General features: G+C 44.7%; 1 protein-coding gene across 1 annotated transcript in view; it reads right to left on the bottom strand.

The window, feature by feature from the left end:
- HAS2 (hyaluronan synthase 2) overlaps positions 1-22,418 on the bottom strand; it is a 48,732-nt gene that overhangs the window by 10,825 nt on the left and 15,489 nt on the right. Inside the window, exon 2 of the mRNA XM_040354910.1 lies at positions 8,493-9,119. Within this exon, the coding sequence (XP_040210844.1) occupies positions 8,493-9,119 (627 nt within the window). The remainder of the gene's footprint in view (positions 1-8,492; positions 9,120-22,418) is intronic.

The following is a 22,418-nucleotide window of genomic DNA, read 5'->3' as shown; positions in this document are numbered from 1 at the left end:
CTCGGGTCAATTTAAGGTACTGGCACCTGGGTTTGGCGTGCTGCATGGGAGTGGGCATTGTATGGAGAGGTACCCTGGCTGTCAGGGACAGTACTAGCAGTAGGGAAAGGTTCATGACAAGGAGGGAAAGCTTAGGAATGGTGATTCCTTTCGACATCTTCCCAATTGGGCACAAGACGGCCAGGCCGTATTCTGCTCTCTTTACAGATGCTGTCAGTCCAGCAGAGCATCGTCTTGTCCTCATTTCTGCAAAACGTGAATGTACTTGGCTGAGTGGAGACTTCCCCCAGGTGCTATTGTGAACCGTTACTTCAAGTTCTTTACTAGACCTGTCTGTGTGAAATATCGCCACCGCACCACGCTGTACTCCACCTACAGGCTAAAAAAATCCAGTGGCTCCTTAGGGGGTAAGAACTACAGCCATAAAAATCTTTACATACGCACAAAGAAAATAGATATTTTAATGACTCCTTTTCACAAACCACATTATAATATTGGCTTAGATGATCCTTCAAACATAAACTAAAAAGTCGATCAGCTGTCCTGAGAAAAAGTAATAGAACACAAAGGATAATAGAACAGAAAAAAAAAATTCTTTCCTTAAAATGAGAACTGAGTTTCCTGGAAAAATGCCACTAGACTGTTCAGGGATTAGAAAATTCACATATTTAACGTCAGCCGCTGAAACAACTTTCACCAGATGTACCGGGGTGAGGAGACCCTCCCTACGGGGAGTCCTGAGGGATACGAGACCTGTCTGACTCATAGCTAAGAGACAGTCAAATGGTTCTGAAAAGTGATACCCATCCGGGGAATCGTAGAAAAATTAAATGGTTTTCTCTGGAGAAAACATTGCTTTGTTTCACCTTGCCAACGAGCTACGTTTCCACTTACAAATCTACTGCCGTCCTAACTCATGCCTGGAGATAGCGTAAACTCCTAAACCTCACAGGATTAGGCTGGCTTGACCTCAGCTAACATTAAAGATCATTGCCAACCTTCAGGTGTTGTGCAGCATGAGAACTGAAGGAACGTGTGTAGACCATATGTACGTCAGGAACACACGGCTTAAATCTGACATGTGTTTCATCTACAGGATCTTATGAAATGAAAGGCAGCTTTGTTATAAAAGTTAAAAATATTTTTTTTGTAAAAATTTAAATGGGATATTAGTAGAGGCATGGGAACTTAAAGTGGAACTAAACTCATGTTTAAAGTGGTATTAAAACCAAAAATTGAATATATTGCATCTTACCAACTATCAAGCCTCGTACACACAACCGAGTTTCTCTGCAAAAACCAGCAAGAAACTTGCTGGGATTTTTTTTTTGCCGAGGAGAGGAAACTGTCGAGGATCCCGTAGAGCCAAAAAGAGAGCATGTCTTCTTTTTCCTCGACGGGAATGGAGAAACTTGCCTTGTCGAGTTCCTCGACAGCCTAACAAGGAACTCAATGAGGAAAACGATGTGTTTCGCCCGTCGAGTTCCTCGGTCGTGTGTACAAGGCTTAAGATGTGGAGGCTGGATTTTGTTTTCTTTTTTGTTTTTGTTTTTTTCCTCCCCTCGGTTTCCCCCCTGGTGACCTGGCCACTAACACACCTCCTGCATTAAGGCCCGTACACATAATCGGATATTCTGACAACAATTGTGTCATGCATGCTCTTAAATTGTCCGACAACAAATGTGTTCCGTCGGATAATCAATCGTGTGTACACAAGTGCGTCGGACTACAATCCAAAGTACAAACACGCATGCTCCAAACCAATGCTAACCATTAGACACCATTAGCAGAAGTTGCCCAAAGGGTGGCGTTAAAGAGCTGAAAAAACACGTAGGCCTAGATTCACGTAGGGTGGTGTAAGTGTGGGCGGGCGTAGCGTATCGTATTTACGCTACACCGCCGCAACTTAGAGAGGCAAGTGCTGTATTCACAAAGCACTTGCGTCCTAAGTTACGGCGGCGTAGCGTAAATGTGCCGGCATAACAGCGCCTAATTCAAATTGTGAAGAGGTGGGCGTGTTTTATGTAAATAAAGCATGACCCCATGTAAATGACGTTTTAAACGAACGGCGCATGCGCCATCCTTGGACGTATCCCAGTGCGCATGCGTCGGATAGAATTCCTAAGATACGTCGAACACTGCCTACGACCTGAACATAACTTACGCACAGCCATATTCGCGTACGACTTACGACGTAAAAAGATACGCTTGTTCCGACGTCCATACTTTGCATGGGCTGCGCCACCTAGAGACCTGGTTTATCTTTACGCCGGCGTATGTCTTACGTAAACGGTGTAACTAAATGCGACAGGCGCACGTATGTTCGTGAATCGGCGTATCTAGCTAATTTTCATATTCAACGTGGAAATCAACGGAAGCGCCACCTAGCGGCCAGCGTAAATATGCACCCAAGATACGACGGCGTAGGAGACTTACGCCGCTCGTATCTTGGCAGAATGTATGCGTAACTGATTCTATGAATCAGGTGCATACATACGACGGCGCTCATTCGGACTTACGACGGCGTATCTGGAGATACGCCGTCGTAAGTCTTTGTGAATCTGGGTCGTAGTTTTGTGAATGTTGGCTGAAAAAGTTCTGCCGTCTGTATGCAGAACAAGTTCAATGCCGCCTATCAGTGCCCATCAGTGGCACCTATAAGTGCTGTATTTCAGTGCCACCTATCAGTGCTCATCAATACTGCCTATCAGTGTCCATCAATTCTGCCTATCAGTGCCCATCAATGCTGCCTATCAGTGCCCAGTGCCACCTACCAGTGCCCATCAAAGCTGCCCTAATCAGCGTCCACTAGCGGTGCCTATCAGTGTCTATAAGTGCCACCTATAAGATGGAAGCCCCCGCTACAGCAGAGAGCTAGCAACCAAGTGCTGCTGGAGGGGATCACTTGGCAGGTAAGTCTTACATAATGTGCAAGCATAACTTGCCACAAAGTTGTGGCAGTGTTGAATTGTAAGTCTGTTGCTGCACATTTTCACTGGCAAGTTGTACACTTGCAGAGCATTCGAAGCACAAGTTCTAGTTTACATCTTTTCAATTTGTAGCACTCTTGCATGGCAAGTCTTTAGCAAGAGCAGAGTTGCAGTTGCAAGTCTACAGCATGAAAATTCAGCCACAGTGACCCCCTGTGGTGGGATCAGGGCCGGCGCAACCACCAGGCGGACCAAGCGGCCGCTTGGGGCGGGCAGGTCCGCAGCCTGGGATGGGGCGAAAAAATTACATTTTTTTTTTTTTTTTTAATTTTTTTTTTTTTATACTTTGTCCGGGGACCGGAGTTGCCGCCGCCCTCCGGCGCCCGGTGTCCCGCTCCGGTGTGCTAATGCGCCGCAGCGCCTGTCAGTAGCTGACTGAATGTGGCCCGGGCCGGGCGCAGCCAATCCAGTTACTGCCTGGTGATGGATGACGCCGGGTCCGGGCCTGTAACTGCACGGCACTTCAGTGACGACGTCCTCCTCCGCGCAGGAGGACGTCTGACGTCACTGAAGGGGCGGACCTCCGCTGCTGGGTGACACAGTGCCCAGTCCCGCGCCGCCGGAAGATTGAGATGGCAGAAAAGCGCACAGGAGGTGAGGGTGGGGTCGTGGCGTGGGGAAGAAGAATGGATGGATCATGGATGATGGATGATGGAAGAACGAAGAAGGAGCAAGGGGGGTTAATGGAGACGGGGCCGGGTGGATAATTAATAAAGCAGGAGGGCTTAATGGAACTGGAAGAAGGAGTGGGGCCCCCACTCCTTCCAGTTCCATTATGCCCTCCTGCTTTATTAATTATCCACCCGACCCAGTCTCCATTAACCCCCCTTGCTCCTTCTTCCATGATCCATCATCCATCCTCCCTGGGCCCTGCTCTGCTTCCGCCATTCCTCCCCCCCACAGTGGGGGGGGGGGGAATGGCGGAAGCAGAGCAGGGCCCAGGGGGGATGGATGATGGAAGAAGGAGCAAGGGGGGGTTAATGGAGACTGGGTCAGGTGGATAATTAATAAAGCAGGAGGGCATAATGGAAGAAGGAGTGGGGGGGGGGAATGGTGGAAGCAGAGCAGGGCCCAGGGGTAATGGATGATGGAAGGAGGAGCAAGGGGGGTTAATGGAGACTGGGTTGGGTGGATAATTAATAAAGCAGGAGGGCATAATGGAACTGGAAGAAGGAGTGGGGGGGGGAGGAATGGCGGAAGCAGAGCAGGGCCCAGGGGGGATGGATGATGGATCATGGAAGAAGGAGCAAGGGGGGTTAATGGAGACGGGGTCGGGTGGATAATTAATAAAGCAGGAGGGCATAATGGAAGAAGGAGTGGGGGGGGGAGGAATGGTGGAAGCAGAGCAGGGCCCAGGGGTGATGGATGATGGAAGAAGGAGCAAGGGGGGTTAATGGAGACTGGGTTGATAATGAAAGCAGGAGGGCATAATGGAAGAAGGAGTGGGGGGGGGGGGGGTTAATGGAAGCAGTGGGGGATAATGGAAGAAGGAGCAGGGGGGGAATGGATAATGGAAGCAGGGGGGTAATGGAAACGGAGGTGGATAATGGAAGCAGGGGGGGGTGGATAATGGATGCAGGGGGGATGGATAATGGATGCAGGGGGGATGGATAATGGAAGCAGGGGGGATGGATAATGGAAGCAGGGGGGATGGATAATGGAAGCAGGGGGGATGGATAATAGAAGCAGGGGGATGGATAATGGAAGCAGGGGGGTGGATAATGGAAGCAGAGGGGGTTGGATAATGGAAGCAGGGGGGATGGATAATAGAAGCAGGGGGATGGATAATGGAAGCAGGGGGGATGGATAATAGAAGCAGGGGGATGGATAATGGAAGCAGGGGGGATGGATAATAGAAGGGGGGGGGGGGGGGATGGATAAGTCGACTTCCACACTCCACCACCGGCCACCAGAACTCCCACACGCAAATAAATATAATGTAGTAGATGTGACCTGCAGTCCTATGTAACACCACAGATAACAGTGATAACCCTCAGAGTACAGATAATGTAGTAGATGCTACCTGTGTTATCTGTGGTGTTACATAGGACTGTCTGCAGGTCACATCTACTTCATTATCTGTACTCAGAGAGTTATCACTGTTTTATCTGTGGTCAGCCCTGTCGTATTTCAAGGTAACAGTTTAGGGCCACATATGGGGTATCTCCGTACACAGGAGAAAGTGTTACAAACTTTGGGGGCATTTTCTCCTTTTACCCCTTATGAAAAGGTAAAGTTGGGGAAACATTTTTGCAAGGGAGGTGGGTGGCCGTTGGGGGGGGGGGGGGGGGGCGCCAAAATGGAGCTTCGCTTGTGTAGGCAGAAATCCTTGCACCGGCCCTGGGTGGGATGACTATTGCACAACATAACTGAACCAAAACTTGCAGCAGACTTGCAGAATGTTTGCAAAGAAATTTGATCAATGCGGACTTGCTGCAATTGTGCAACAAACTCGTGAAGCCTGGCAAGTCTAGCAATTGCTTAGCAAGTCATTTTCAAACTTGCAGCACAATTGCTTGCTATATGGGATATTACTACGTTACGGCATAAAGCTCCCTGGGACCATTTTTTTTCCAGGTTTAATTCCACTTTATATTTACTTGTCCCCCAAAGTCATGCATGCAGCGGTCTGATCATTGAGAGAGAGAAGACAGAGAAAATACTTCCTTCTACCCCCAGCAGAGTGATCACAGGGGGTAGAAGTGTTCACTCGGTTTTATAGGTTTGTCACTTTGCTGCTAAATCATTATGTTATGTTAAGCTAAAACCATTTGTTAGAATAGACCTTCCCTCACTTCAGTTGCTGGCAGCCCCTCTGTCACTTTTCCTGATAGCGGTATCTAAGTGGAAATTTTTGCAGCTGTCAGTAAGGTGTGAGGATACAGAACTGACAGCAATGGCCAAGGGAACTAAGTGATCAAGTCAAGAAAAGCGACATTCAAACCCATTATAATGACATTAGATAATGGGAAGGCGTTTTGTATGTGGGATGGTCTGGTGCACCGCAGCTTTGCCTTGTTGAAAAACAGTAAATCCATGTATGCAAATGATTGCCTAATTTTCAGTGCTGCTTTTGTTTAATCTGTGAAGTTTAATTCTAGGAAAGTATCCAAAGACACAGCTGAAATGTATATCTGGGAATTATGCTACCTGCCAAGGGCCGCCAGAGGGGTGACACCTATGAATAGCAGCACCACTAACACCGCCCGCTGCCCTGTGCCTCTCGCCGCGGCTGTGTCCCTCAGCGGAGCAGAATGAATACGCCTCTCCTCCTCTCATCTATACTGATGGGGGGGTCTGCACTGAGGGGAGGGGGTGTCTACTGCTGGGGGGTCTGCACTGAGGGGAGGGGGTGTCTACTGCTGAGGGGTCTGCACTGAGGGGGGGGGGTCTGTGCTGCTGGGGGGGTCTGCACTGAGGGGGGGTGTATGCACTGATGAGGGTCTGCACTGAAGGGGGAAGTCTGTACTGCTGGGGGGAGTCTGCACTGAGGGGGAGGTTTATACTGAGGGAGGGGGGTCTATAGTGATGGAGGGGGCTCTGTACTAAGGGAGGGGGATCTATACTGCGGGAGGGAAGTCTGTAGTTAGTGGAGCAGGGTCTATAGTTGGTGGGGGGGGTGACACCATTTTTTTCCGCACCGGGTGACACCAACCCTAGTGACGCCACACTGCTGCTACAGTAGATGTCCATGACTTAGTTAAAATGTCTAGCAGGGGTGCCTGGATCACAGTAGCTGCACAGAACTACTTGGCAGGTAGAAAATACCCCAGTGTCAGTGGAAGCAACAAAGCCTTATGCCGCGTACACACCATCACTTTATGTGATGAAAAAAAATGACGTTTTTAAAAACGTCACTTTAATTGACTGACTGTGTGTGGGGGAAAACGTCGTTTTATGTCTTGTAAAAAACGACCAAAAAAAATTGAAGCATGCTTCAATTTTATGTGTCGTTTTTCAAAAGTGCACTTTTTACTTCACAGAAATTGACCGTGTGTAGCAAAAAACGTCGTTTTCTAAGACGTTTTTTCATCCACGCATGCCCAGAAGCTACTTATGAAGCAAGCTTCAATGGTAAAACGTGGTGGAACGTAACCTCACTTTGCAAGAACATTGTGAGAAAAACGATGGTGTGTAGGCAACTTCGTCTTTGAAATTGAAGTTTCAAAAACGTCATTTTTTACTTCACAGAAAGTGTCGTTTTTTTTCATCACATAAAGTGATGGTGTGTATGCGGCATCAGGCTTGGGAGTAGGAAAATTGCATAGTAGTAGTAGTAGTCAGTAGTCATTGATATTAGTTGAAGAAATAGCGCTCTATTGATCATTGGTGATAAATTGGAGGAAATTGGTGTCAATTGAAGGAATAGTGCACCACCATTGGTATCAGTGGGGGGAACTGTACCCCATCATTGAAATTATGCCCCATTCTTGGTGTCAGTGGAAGTGAGAGGAATTATGTGCCACTGTTGGTGTCAGAGGAAGGAATGGTGCTTCATTGATGTGTCAGTGGGAGAAATAGTGCTTTGTATCATTGGAAGAAATGGTGACCCAAGAGCTGCATAAAGGCAAGCAAAGGGCCACATCTGGCCCACAGGCCACAGTTTGGAGACCACTTTTTTTGTCAAGTTGAAAAAGACTTGCTTTAAAGCGATTAAGCAATGGCAATTATTGGTTTAAATTCACTATAGTGTAATAAATGTCAATGATAATCACAAAATCAAGGCCTTATTTACACTTGCCATTGGGAGGAGTTAAAAAACAAACAGATATCAGTCTGAAGTAGAGGGCATTCCTAGGTTATGTGATGTGATGCTGAGCCTCCACGATCGAAACAACTGAAATCCAATGAATGAAAGGGGTGGGCCAAGAACAGTAAAGCTGGAGAGTAAAGGCTTAGAATTAGATGGTACCTTACTTATCTTACTGCAGCGTTTAATACACATTGTGAGAAGTTCACAGTGTGCAGTGACATCAGAGTAAGCCATTTCAGCACAGAAGAGGAATCTGTATAACTGTACAAGTCTAAACATAAGGCCGAAGCTCAGTTTAAAAGTTGTGTATAGCTAAGTGCAAGCCAAACAAGCTACAAGCTTCTCACTTTCAGAATGTTAATGTACTGTACCGCCTATTGTATGTATTATTTTAACCCAAACAGGTTACAGCTGACAGTGTACGTATGTGTTGTTTTGGCATTCGATGAATGAGTTTCATTTTCCCGTCGTCTTGAAGGGTCGCACCTTTCTAGGAACATATGTGAGTGTTGGGGGATCATGGGAGGGCTAGATTTGGGACCCTTCACTTCTGAAGAGTGACGTTATGCTCTTTCAATACAGTTTACAGTTTGTACAAGGTTAATAAAGAAAAACACTTTCATGTAACAGAGTGTTTTAAACATCGTGAATGGGCCACTATGTTTAAAAGAGCCTGCTGTATCCTGTAACTTTCTGCTGGCCTTATACAAAGGCCCTTCTGTCTGAACATGCATTGACTTATGACCTACCTGCACATAATCCACGCTTCTCCCCAGTGCATTGAATGCCGTGTACATCACTTCTCTCTTCCCACCCCACTTCTGCATGATGCAAATGTATCGGTTGCTGAGCACCAACTGAGTCACGTGTTGCATGCTCTCTTTGTGCGATTGCTCCGTCTCCCCGGGGCCCTTTTGGTGGAAGTTATTTTTCCAGATGTAAGTGGCGCTTAGGTCAGTGCCCATGATTTCACGAAAGGTGTCCATCATGTAGATGTCGTCATCGGAGTTGCCGTCGATGACCATGATGATTTTCATCCCGGGGTAGGTCAGCCGTTTGACGGAGAGTAAACATTTTCGTAAGTAGTCAGGATCCTCTTGATATGCAGCAATACAAAGGGCGACGGACTTGTTCAGTTTTATAGGGGTCTCCAGGGAACGTTTCATCTTTCTGTGCTCTAGGTAAGCGAAGAGGCTTTGGATGAGGAGGTGGAGGGCTAAGATTGCACCGTACAGTCCGAAAGAGAAGTAGTAATTGTCCGTTTGGATAAACTGATACCCTACGATATAAGCAGCCGTAATTCCTAGTAGGAGGGACACTCCGAAGAGGGTTGTTCCAATTATTCTTAAGATGCAAATAAATCGTTCACAATGCATCTGCAACAATAGAGACACAAAATCTGTTAATTACATGTTTTGGGAAAAAAACATTATAGGGTCACATGTTTGCAGGTAGCCAAAATTATGAGCCAATTTTCCCTTGGTGCCACTGTCTTGGAAGAATAACTGTGTTTTGGTCAACTCTAACATGACCAGTAGATTCTCCCTGGACCTTGCTCTGCCAAAGGTTTCTGGTTTGAATGATGCTATCCCTTACACTACCAGTACATTTCCATATCCAATTATCCAATTCATATACCAAGAGTTTTCATAAGCCTCTAGTTCATCTCCAATTAAATTTCTGCTATGCATGGGAGTGTGGGAAGACATTTAGTATAAGTATTTTAAATTAAATGGTTTAAATCCCAACCATGGCTACCTGCATGGAGTTTACATTTTCTCCCTGTGTTTGCTTGGTTTACTCCAGTTTCCCCACACACTCTAAGGTCATTCAAATACAGTCTTTCTCAACCTTTTTACCCCAGAGGAACCCCTAAAATAATTTTCATATCTCACGGGAACCTTACTAAAACCAACTCATCTGGGGTTAATAGGAAACATGCCCCTTGTGGTGGTGGTGAGTATGAGGTTTGAACCCCCTTAGTGTTGGTCAGAATTCCACCCATACAAGCAGCTAAAAAGATTATTGGTGTCATACTGAGGGTTCTACTAAATGGCATTGGCACTGGAACTATGCAGTTGTCATTAAATAAAGCTAAAGGAACACCGAGCAATAGCTGGGGGAACCTTGGGGTTTCAACGGAACCCTGGTTGTGAATCGCTGTTCTAATAGGTTAACTGGCTCTTTTCCAAATGGTTCTATTAGACATACATGTGAGACAAGGATATTAGATTGTAGGCTCCTTGGGGGCAGGGACCCGACCAATATGAATGTACAATATGTAAAGTGTGGGGTATTATATAAATACAGATGTATAAATGAATAAGCAGCCTAAGTATGAAGGCCTAAAGCAGCTTTTCTCAACCTTTTTAATCCTGAGGAACCTTTGATACAATTTTCAGGTCTCAGTGAGCCCCAGTGAAGAGTAGGCACCTTACTTTGTGGAATTTCAAAAGGGATGGACAGCCGCACTCCAAAGGAACTTCAAAAGTTGTCTTTATTGGTAAAATTGGACATGCATCACAGCCAAAGAAAGGGACATCCATGGCTAAGCACTGAACTAGTGTGAAACGCGTCAGCATGTCCATTTTTAGCAATAAAGACAACTTTTGAAGTTCCTTTGGAGTGCGGCTGTCCATCCCTTTTGAAATTCCACATTTGCCTAGTGCATTGCCAGCACCTTGGTTTCCTGAGAAGTTCCTAAATTGCTTACAAGGCCCACCTGGAGCGGTGACTCCCTTCCCTAGGCACCTTACTTTGGTGGGCAGTGAGAAGTTTATTGTTAAAAAGCCTTCCTAGAGCTCCAGTCCTATTCCTTGGCCCAAGCTGAGATGATGTTAGCACTCTGCTGCAAGCAAGTGGAAGTATTTGCTCAGTCTCCTCTCCTCTCCACGAGTATTTAGAATGCAATACTGCAATTTTATACAAGTCAGAAGGCAAATGGTAGCAACAGAGACAGATCTGTATCAGACATTTGTGAACACAGCCAAGGACTACAAGACACGATGATTTACATGATTGTAGCATCTCTGAGCCAATATCTCAGTCCAGGACATTGATTCTGACCCTGGGTCTACATAAAATTGTCTCTCTCCTCTCAGGGAAAAAAAGTAGATAATGGCATGATTAATGGGTACTGTGATCTCTGCCATACATAATAAATACCTGGAAATGTTTTGCTTTACTTTACACATAGCATGAACAATCAGATACTAGGTCTTCTTTAGAGCCTATCTCTAGGGAATGAAAAAAAATCCACAGCCTCCTTCAAAGAGTTAGGTGCTTGTTTAGGTCACTTTTATTTACCTGACCCCCCACTGCCCTTGAAGTTGGCCAGGGCCATCTCTAACACAGGGCAAAAGGGGCAGGTCCCCCGGGTCCAGTCATTGTTTGGGACCCAGAGAAGCTGCCCCTTGAACCTGCAAATAGTTAATAAGTGGATTCAAGAGGGCCCAAGAAAATGTTTGCCTAGGGTCCAATCAATATTAAAGACGGCCCTACAGTCGGCACTCTACCCTTCTCCTCTATGCTCTGGCAGAGGATGTCCCTTGGCATCCTCACATCCAGTGTAAGGCTATAGAGGAGAAGCGGCTGTGGCGACCAGTCTAGCAGCATGAAAGAAGCCTGCAGGAGCAGGGAACCAAGTATATAAAAGTGCTTTTTCCTGTACCCTAAACAAGCATTTAACCCTCGCAGTGTGCGGGCAGTTCCACTACAAGGGGCAATTTGTGTCTTTCCCAGAGGTTTAATTGTAAAGTTAACTCCACAATGATGTGTAAAATGCTCTGTTTAGATGCCCCCCTTTGTTCGTTAAAACTAGGTATGTTGGGTGGAGCCCCTGTGTACAGAGGTTAAGTAGGATCTGATTTAATGGCACAGATGTTTTTAGTCAATTTTTCCAGCCTCCTTCAGAACCCCAGGACAACCCAGATTAGAAGCTTAGGTGGTAGCTCGTTTTTATTCAGGGAATAGATTTGGGTCCTGGGAACAGCATGATAAGCTTGCTGCTAGCCTTTCTTTCCTTTGTATTTTATCAGCCAGCGGAGCTTGCTCTGATTAGGCTCATCTCACATCATGCCTTGGCTTCAGCAGCCTTTTGGAACAACACCCTCTTACATCATGCAACAGCAAATGTTGCTTTTCCTGTGCCGTCTAAAGCAGTACAAACACAGCCCGACTTAAAATGTTACAGTCTTCACAGTAGGATCAACTTTGCCTCAGACTGCTAGGAGAAGTTGAAGAAGAACGAAGGCTGATTGTCTTAAGCCTCGTACACACGGCCGAGGAACTCGACGTGCCAAACACATCGAGTTCCTCGGCCAGTTCAGCCCTGAAGCCGCCGAGGAGCTCGGCGGGGCGAGAGCTCCCATTGAACAACGAGGAAATAGAGAACATGTTCTCTATTTCCTCGCCGAGCTCCTCGTCGGCTTCCTCGGCCGAAAGTGTACACACGACCAGTTTCCTCGGCAGAATTCAGCCAGAAACTCGGTCGGAAGCTGAATTCTGCCGAGGAAACTGGTCGTGTGTACGAGGCCTTTAGTATAAAGTTTCAGGTAACAGCAATTCCCAAATAAAAAATCAACTTTTGAGGCCCTTCACTGTTTTTCCAGTTAAAAAACGTAAATGAAAAATCCATGAAAAGTTCATATTTTTTAGGCCCCGGACCGTTTTCATCGGACATGTCTCCTGGGAGCTTTTGGTCTGATGTGTGTACACACCATCAGACCAAAATTCCCGCGGACAGAAAACGCGGTGACGTAGAAGACACTGACGTTCTCAAACACTGAAGTGCAATGCTTCCACGCATGCGTCGAATCAATTTGACGCATGCGCAGGATTTTGGGACGCTGGTTACACGTCATAACCAGCGGACATGTCCGATTAGGTGTACTAACCATCGGACATGTCCGACGGACATGTTTCCAGCGGACAAGTTTCTTAGCTTGCTAAGAAACTTTTGTCCGCTGGAAACCTGTCCGCTAGGCCGTACACACGGTCGGACATGTCCGCGGAAACTGGTCTGCGGACCAGTTTCAGCGGACATGTTCGACCGTGTGTACGGGGCCTAACTCCTATGGAGTCACACTGGTCAGTTGTGTTTTTAAAAGACCTGCATTTTTGGTGCATGTTTAAAACCACACCAAAAACGTATCTATCCATTTAAATGCATTGAAAACACACAAAACTGTACCTGCATTTGCGTTTTTGGTGCGTTTATTTTTTTAAGACACTTGTCCATGTTTCACAGGTGCATGGTGATATCAGGCAACCAGAAAACACACTGGAAACACAGCAAAAACTCATATGCATTTTTATCACATTTTTGAAATGAAGCAGTGGGAAAGCAGCCATAAGCCTCGTACACACGGCCGAGGAACTCGACGTGCCAAACACATCGAGTTCCTCGGCCAGTTCAGCACTGAAGCCGCCGAGGAGCTCGGCGGGACGAGAGCTCCCATAGAACAACGAGGAAATAGAGAACATGTTCTCTATTTCCTCGCCGAGCTCCTCGTCGGCTTCCTCGGCCGAAAGTGTACACACGGCCGGGTTTCTCGGCAGAATTCAGCGAGAAACTCGGTCGGAAGCTGAATTCTGCCGAGGAAACTGGTCGTGTGTACGGGGCCATAGACTATTCTCCACAAAAGTCCACTTTTTGAACTGTTCGGTATTTCAAAATGGTGCTATTTGTTGGCTAGAAACATTTTCATGATTGCCTTTGCTGGCTATTTGATGAATTTGGAGATGGAATTTGCTCTTCAGAGCTGGGGAGAAGAGAAAACCAAAACAAAGGTCAATTGGGGTAAGTTAGCCCCTGAGTGTCCTATATTTTCTTTAACACAAGGTGACATGGGTATATGGGTATCACTGATGTATGCCAATACACAATTTCTAATTATGTTGTCATAGAAAAGGAATACCCATAGGATGCTATGCTATCTTAATAAATACAGAGTGCTTCATCAATATCTTTATGCTGTGACTGAATGTTGTTGGGGGAGGTTTGTGAATGAACAGGAAGCCGCTCCGCACAGAGAACTTCCCATTCATTCACTGTCCCATGCCGCTGAGGCTGCAGAGAAAGGTGTGTGTGTTTGAGCTTTGGGGTGCACACCCTAAGGCCCCTTTCACACTGGGGCGGGAGTTGTGGTGGCAGTATAGCGCCACTATTTTTTTCGGCGCTATATCGTCGGAATTGCCACAGAATTGCGGCGATATTCGGCCGCTAGTGGTGCGGTTTTAACCCCCTCTAGTGGCCGAAAAAGGGTTAATACCGTCGGCAATGCGCCTCTGCAGAGGCGCATTGCCGGCGGTATAGCCGCGGTGTCCCATTGTTTTCAGGGCAGGGCAGTTTTTCAGGCGGTATTTAGGCGCTATTTTTAGTGCTAAAACGCCTGAAAAACTCCTCAGTGTAAAGGGGTCTAATGCAATAGGCTGCGCACACTTATACCCTTTTCACACTGAGGTCGTATTCAGGCGTTTCAGCGCTAGAAATAGCGCCTGTAAAGTGCCTGAAAAGCGTCTCTAATTCATTTCAATGTGACTTTTAAGAAAAGTCCTGCAAGCAGCATCTTTGGCGCTGTTTGGGAGCGAAAATGCCCTGCCCATTGAAATTAATGGTCAGCCTAAAAAGCGTTTTGGAAGCACCGCAACACAGGCACTTTTAACCCCTTCTTCAGCCACTAACTGGGGTTAAAACGCCCACTAGCAGCCAAAAAGTGCCGCTTAAACAGCGGTAAAGCACCGCTAAAACGAGCGTGCTTCAGTGTGAAAGGGGTCTTTTGATGCTGAGCATCTCTTATGCTTTTCGATTCACTGACTGGCACTAGTATACAGGACAGTCAGAAAAAAGTCAGAAGTTCTTTGCCTATGTGTTCCATGTCACTGGCTGGCTATTTAATCTAGAGGGCTCGGCAACTAGCATTTTCAAAAGAAATGGCATGTTTCTCTCATGTCAGGTTTTCTTTACCAACGTTTCAAAAAGACATTGCACATTCCTAGGCTCGGTGGTATGGAAGCTCGGCCTCTCTACCGAAGAGCGCGCTGCGCACTTCATTATGCTGTGAGGCTGAACGCCAGGATATTTAAAGGCCTCTCTGTGGTGATGGAATGTTGTGAATTTACCTCAAATAGCACATGTTATTTTTAATAGCACAAAAGTCCGTACTTTCACCGAATGTGACAGAATCACCTTTCAGGGTACATTTAAAGCGGCAGGAAAAAAGCAACAAGAGCGTCCTCTGTTTTGGAAAGTGCTCAATGTATATCAAAGTCAGCGATGTAGTAAATATCAGGGCAGGGTTGTTGTTTATCGGCGGCGGCGGGTGAAAATAATATAAGGGCTGTTCATCAAAGACTGCGGTAAATGAGCTAACATAATGCAATTAACTCCGGGGCTGGTGACTTTGATTAGAAAACACACTGACTAGTCATACTATGTTTCCTGAAGAAAAAATAAAATAAGCAAACACAGATGGTAAACTGAGCATGCTATGAGTTAGCCTGTTGGTTTCCATGGTTTCCAAAATGGCTGACAGGAAGTGTGATGCATTAGGGTAAATTAGTCAACCTAACTACCCCTTCTGTGATGTTATAACTTTAATATATAACAAAAGGCAAAACCTTTTCTAGTTTTGGATAAAGCAGAGAGGGATTTTACCACCTGTCTGTATTTTTTTTCATTGCCTTGGTCCCCATTTGGAAGATTCACTCTGTTTGTCATGGCGACCATTATCACTGAGAGTGAAAATGGAAGAAAATATGGAATGTTTTTCTGGAATGTTTCCAGAACAGGAACAGAGGGGAAATATTCTAATTGGGACACTAGTTCTGTTAACTCTGGAAACAAACAGGGATTCCCTCGCTGTGGAGGGATTTCCTCTCACTTCCTGTTGTGGTTATGGAACAGGAAAAAAATTTTTTTTTCCTATAATTGCACACCGATGGCAAACAAAACTGATAGAGGTTATAACTCTCCCTTACTATATCCAAAATGAAAACAAAAATGTTTTGCCTTTAACTCTACTTTAAAGTAACCCTATCATGAGAGTGGCGTGGCTGCCGGTGTGGCCCTTTCTAAATTTCTGTTTACCCAGCTGTGATTCTGGCCCTCTGGCCTACATATGTTAAAGGCCAACCAAACTTTACAAATACTTCATTAGAAAAGAGAAGAGAAGGATTAGGGCTTCTGTTAGGATTTTACTGCCATTTGTGTCTCTGTTGGGGAGATTTTTCCTCACTTCCTGTTAGGATAGGAGGGCAAATCTTTACAACAAAGACCCAGACAAAACATTACTTTTAAAGAGTGGGGAAGGGTTAGAATCCTCACAGTGTTTTTTTTTTTCTATGCCTTTCTGTCTTCTCCCCATTTCTTGTACAAGCTTTACAGGTACAGGAAGTGAAGACAAATCTCACTAGTTGGGTGACAGACAGAAATTAAAATCTGTGTGTTAAAAGTCCGATGAGATTGCCAAACCAAGTATCTAGGAGCCCACAATCTTTTAATCTTAGTGTTTGCTCATAACAAGACAACATGGAACAGCCAACATGTTTTGGGGCTTCAGACACTCCTTCATCCGAGCTTATAAATGCTATAATTGGACTCAATAGGGTACTTTTAGTGCTTGTTAGCATAACAAAGAGCAGTATTGACAGTATTAGCAGGTTGCATTCCAAAGGGTACTGAGTACTGCCAAAACTGCTCTTTGCTATGCAAACAACAACTAAAAGCATCCCATTGCGTCAGGTTACAGCATTTATAAGCCTGATGAAGGAAGGGTGTCTAAACCCCCAAAACATGACGGCTGCACAATGTTGTCTTGTTACAAGCAAACACTAATATTAAAATTATTTGGATTTCTAGAATTTTGGTTGCTCTTTATAGACATTATAAACATGGATCTTAGGGCCGTTGTTTAGGCACTGCATTTTTAACATGGTTCCATTTCAGCTTGAACCAATGTAAGTATGTATGTGCCATACCTGTGGGATCACCGCGGAAGCTCTTGTGAGGTGAGGCAGTGATGTCACAATCTCTACCTTATCCAATCAGGGAATGATTTGCATTAATTAAGAAAATGCAAATTTTACTTTGAATGGTGCCCATGCCAAGTGAGTGACCTTCTGTATTTACTAAGTGTGGCAAGGCAGTCACTTGGCATTGGACCAGGAAGCATTACAATTCCCCTACCTGCCTGCTCACTGTCTTCTCTGGCACTGTAAACTGAGCTACACATGCACAGCTTAGTTTAGAGTGTTGGGCCAGTCTCTGAGTGTCGAGATGACTAGCTTCTGCACTCGCACAGAAGTGACATCATCCCCTGCTAGCCAATGAAGATGCCTGAAGACCGACACTCAGAAGAAGATGCTGTTGCTGGTGAGGGACGGTTAGACAGGTAAGTATTAACCTCTTTAGTTTCACTTTAAGCGACATAGGAGTTGGCAGGAGGCACCACTGGGCACAGTGGGGGATCAGGAGATCAACACTCCCTGAAGGTTTCTTAAGAGTTTTGGAGCAGCGACTTCTCTGTATTTCAGTGGCACGGGCAGTGGGAGAAGTCTTTACTATCTTATTTGCAGGAAGCCCTTTTAATCACAGTTGCATTCTCAACCAAGGTTTTGTGGAACCCTAGGGTTCCCCCAGAGGTTGCTAGGGGTTCCTTGAGATTTGGCTATATCAGCACCCATCTATGGCATTTTCCCCAATGAACTAATCCTAACAGGGGTTCCCTGGGCCCAACATATTATTTCAAGGGTTCCTCTAGGGTAAAAAGGTTGAGAAAGGCTCACCTAGAACAATCATGCAAATAAGGGTTTCTTACTTTCCTCTAACATTCTTATCTGTGTACATGTTCCAGGTAGGTGATTTAGAAAAAACAAAATCCAGAGGATCAGCATAACAGCCAGAAAAGTAGCATTTTCAGAAAGAGATCTGTAATGGCAGACCCCTATATTTCTCCTATGGCAGGTTCACTAGCTATAGATAGTTCCTGTGAAAGAATTCTCTCATGATATTACCACCAACTTTGAAGGACTGAAGGTTTTAAAGGGTTAGTCATACTCCAATTCCTAAAATAATTTTCAGTAATTATCCCAGTGTTGGAGTCAGTCCAATAATCATCCCGTGCATGCTTTGTTTGAAAAACATTCCACATGGACTATTGTAAGATGTTAATTGACCGGTTTTTGGTAACACATTATTTCATACATAGTAAATGGACCAGATTGTGATTATTAGGCCAGCCGTGTTTTACAATTAGTGTACAACGTCTTAATATAATGAATACACTAGGCTGAAAAGTCTGTATTTGTTCTGTGTCTGCTTTCATTTTTGCCTGGCACAGCTGTAGTCAGGAAAACAGAGTGCCAACACACCTCCGTCACTTGTGAGGCCAGTAATGGTGGAGCGCAAAAAGCATTGCAGAAATCCAGAGATTGCCTTTACCTTTCAAATACCAGACAAAGTTTAGGATTGTGTTGTGTCTCTGTGCAACAAATGTTGATCCCTGCACAATATTCATGTCTTTGCTAGAAACAGCTACGTGAATTTATCACATAGAGACATGGGGATGCATAGCATCACAGGCTGTGTTGTCGTGTAGCCAACAACATCCTAGCAGGCAGTGGTACCGTGTAGCAAACAACATCCTAGCAACCTTGTGATGCTGCATAGCAACAGCGTCCTAGCAATCTGTGATGTTGTGTAGCCAACAACATCCTATCAGCCAGGGACACTGTATCGCCAACAACATCCCAGCAACTTGTGATACTGTGTAACCAAGCAACAGGTGACATTGTGTAGCCAACAACGTACTAGCAACCATTAATGCTGTGTAGCTGGCAGTGTCCTAGCAACCAGTGGGACAGTGTAGTCAACAGAGCATCCTAGCAACTAGTGACGTTGTGTAGCAAAAAACGTCCCAGCAACCAGTGATGCTGTGTAGCTGGCAGTGTCTTGGCAACCAGTAATACTGTGTAGCGAACAACGTACTAGCAACCACCGATGCTGTGTAGCTGGCAGTGTCCTAGCAACCAGTGGGACTGTGTAGTCAACACAGCAACCTAGCAACTAGTGAAATTGTGTAGCCAACAACGTCCCAGCAACCAGTGATGCTGTGTAGCTTCCAGTGTCTTAGCAACCAGTGAGATTTTGTAGCAAACAACGTACTAGCAACCACTGATGCTGTGTAGCTGGCAGTGTCCTAGCAACCTGTGGGATTGTGCCACCAACAATGTCTTAGCAACCAAAGAAGATGTGTAGCCAACAATTTCTTAGCAACAAGTGATGTTGCATAGCTGACAGCATACTAGCAACTCTGTCCTCGTCCATGCTAGTGAGAGAAGGGGATTTCATTAAGTTCTTGTCCATTTTTGCACAGTTGCTATCTAGGGATTTCTATGGAGCTTGATAGTGGATAAGATAAAATAAAGCTCTTACAGCAGCCTCTTTGCATAGCTGTTAGGTGGGATAGCAAGAGGGAGGGAAAGGGTTTCCTTGATACACATTAACCCTCAGTGGTAAAAATAATTTCCAAACAGGTGAAGATAGGTCCTTTTTTGTGGAAATAAGTACTTCACTGTACTTGTGTGCCCACACTCATCAGTTGACCCAGATAGGACATTATAGATGGTGTCAGAACCATGGCAGTGCAGTCAGTTATTGGCAGATGTCTCATGAGTCATCTCAGTTAATGTTATATCCGCCTCTCAGTATAGGGTACTCTACATGGCTAAGTACCATCTTAAACCAGCAGCCCAGTGAGAATGTCAAGTGAGGACTAAACCATATAGACCTTTCATATAGTGCACAAACTAGCGCTTCCGGCAATCACAAAACAGAACTTTCCTTTCTCAACCTGGAACATGTACCATAACATTAAGGCTTTATAGATGTCTCATCCCCATCGCTATCAGCAAGACATCCATCCTATATGCTCTATGTTATTTTGCCCTTACACAGCACAGCTAATAGATCTTTGCTCTCCAAATAACAATACAAGTTTCTTTTTTAACAGAAATCTTGGAACAATCTGAGCATGTAAGTGAATAGGAAGGGATGGATTAATGTAAAGAATGCAGCCTTAACTGGATTACCCAGCAGGGTCTGTGTTATTGGATGCATGTACAACTGTGCTGGAAAATTATATCATGTCTACTGTGGTCCCATAGATCGCCTGGCTGCCAAGTTTCACAGGGGCCTGGAATTAGGAGATGCCGGGAATCCAAGCATAAACGGTTTATATGTATTTCTTAATAGGTTTGAGGGAAAACAATTACGGATTTTCATTTATTAGGTGCAGAGCTTGGGCAGCATAACAATAGGATGGTAACCCACAGCAACTTACCAAATCACCCTTAATATGTCTGACTACAGCCAACTGCTAAAAGTTTATTGGTTGTTATAAGTTACTGCCTATCATTCTCTAAGTTACCCTTTGTCAACTCAAATCAGTATATTCCTCTCTTTCACAATTGTTCCTCTTGTATGTCTTATACTGTACATAGATTTGTACAGATACATGTATTGTTTAACTAACACAATTATTTACATTGATATAATTACATGATGAAATGCTAAAAACGTGCCTCATCCATGAAAGTCATGACCCTCCATGTAGCCCTTACACATACAGGGAGTGTAACCCTACCAATAGTCCTCCCTGTAACCCTAACATTAATCTTCCCTATAACCCCAATACTAACCTTCCCTGCAACCCTACAAAGAACCTTCCCTGTAACCTTACCACTTATCTTCCCTGTAACCCTTAAACATTCCTTCTCTGTAACCCTTCCTCTAATCCCCCTGTAACCCTTACACATACCCTACATTCCCTGTAACCCTAGCAGTAACCCTCCCTGTAACCCTAACACTAAACTTCACTGTAACCCCAATGCTTACCTTCCCTGTAACCCTACCACTAATCCTCCTTGTAACTCTACTACTGGATCTTCCTGTAACCCTACCACTAAACCTCCCTGTAACCCTACCACTAATCCTATCTGTAACCCTACCACTAATCCTCCCTCTAACCCTACCACTAATCCTCTCTGTAACCCTACCACTAATCCTCCCTGTAACCCTACCACTAATCCTCTCTGTAACCCTACCACTATTCCTCTCTGTAACCCTACTCCTAATACTCCCTGTAACCCTACCACTAATCCTCTCTGTAACCCTAGCACTAATCCTCCTTGTAACTCTACTACTGGATCTTCCTGTAACCCTACCACTAAACCTCCCTGTAACCCTACCACTAATCCTATCTGTAACCCTACCACTATTCCTCCCTCTAACCCTACCACTAATCCTCTCTGTAACCCTACTACTAATCCTCCCTTTAACCTTACCACTAATCCTCTCTGTAACCCTAGCACTAATTTTCCCTGTAACCCTACCACTAACCTTCCTTGAAACCCTAACACCTTACCCCCCTGTAACCCTAACATTAACCTTCCCTGTAAACCTAACAACTATGCTCCCTGTAACCCTACTACTACTAAATTGAAAATTAGCCCTCTTAGTAACCCTAACACTAGCCCTCTCTGTTAGCTAACAATAACTTACATACTAACCTTCCCTGTGGTCCTACCACAAATATTCCTTGTTACCCTAGCACTAACACTCCATGTAGCCCTAACACTAACCTTCTCTGTAGCCCCACCACTAATTCTCCCTGCAACCATATATTAACCCCAGCATTAATACTCATTTTCCCTGTAGCTCTGACACTAACCAGCGCTATCGCTCCCTCGAACCCCAGTGCTAACACTAGCTATCTTACTTCGTTATCAAAGTCTTACTTTCCTGAACTGACAAACACTGGTGTCCAGACCCTGGTGCCAGCAACCTATATTTATTAACCTTTTCCTGTAGTGTGTTACACTGCTCTAATTTGCCACCTAAATACTTGGCTTTAAATGTGCTTAGCACTGCGTTTGGAATCTCTCTGCTACCCAAACTCTCTGGTTTGCTTCAAATATAACAAGCAATGCAATACTCTATACAGAAGAACTATTTCTCAAAAGAAAACTAAGCAGGCCAGCCAATAGGAAAATGTTTGAAAATTCTCCAAAAAAGAAGGTAGAAATCTGAAATAACATTTGCAAAAAAAAAAAAAAAATAACTTTTAGTATAAAAAGGTTTTTTTTTTTTTTAACCAAGCAGGATTTTTGTTTAACTATAGCAAAAATATAACCAAATTATATGTGTTACGTTAGAAAAAAACACTACTAAGTATTTAGATCCTTCACCTTCCCAGCAGAAAATGATGCCAAATAACAGGTGCTAGTGACCAGCTCAGAGAGGTGCAGAAGAGGACACGAGTGCCAGGAGGTGACACCCTTGCAGACATCTACATCCTACCCAACTGCTAGGGACAGATGTCATGACACTACAATGCCAAAAAAAAATAGAAGAAGGGGGTCGATAAGTACCAATAAGTATACAAAGATTCTGCATTGTACAAAACAGAAGTATTGTAATTTACCAAAATTAATGTTATTTTCAGCAATGAAAGGCCAATGAGAAATGAAAATAACAGTCACCTGGCTGAAAATAGAGCGCATTTTGGGTAGCAATACATAGGTTATAGCTTAGTGAATAAAGCCTAATACAACATTCATGGCCTTTATATCTATTTTATTGTAATCCTAACAAATGTTTGTTAATCCTAACAAAT

This window comes from Rana temporaria, chromosome 5 (genome assembly GCF_905171775.1).
Source record: "Rana temporaria chromosome 5, aRanTem1.1, whole genome shotgun sequence".
In the NCBI taxonomy this organism is placed as follows: Eukaryota; Metazoa; Chordata; class Amphibia; order Anura; family Ranidae; genus Rana; species Rana temporaria.
Note: the sequence above shows the minus strand (reverse complement) of the source record. Positions and strands in the feature narration are given on the sequence as shown.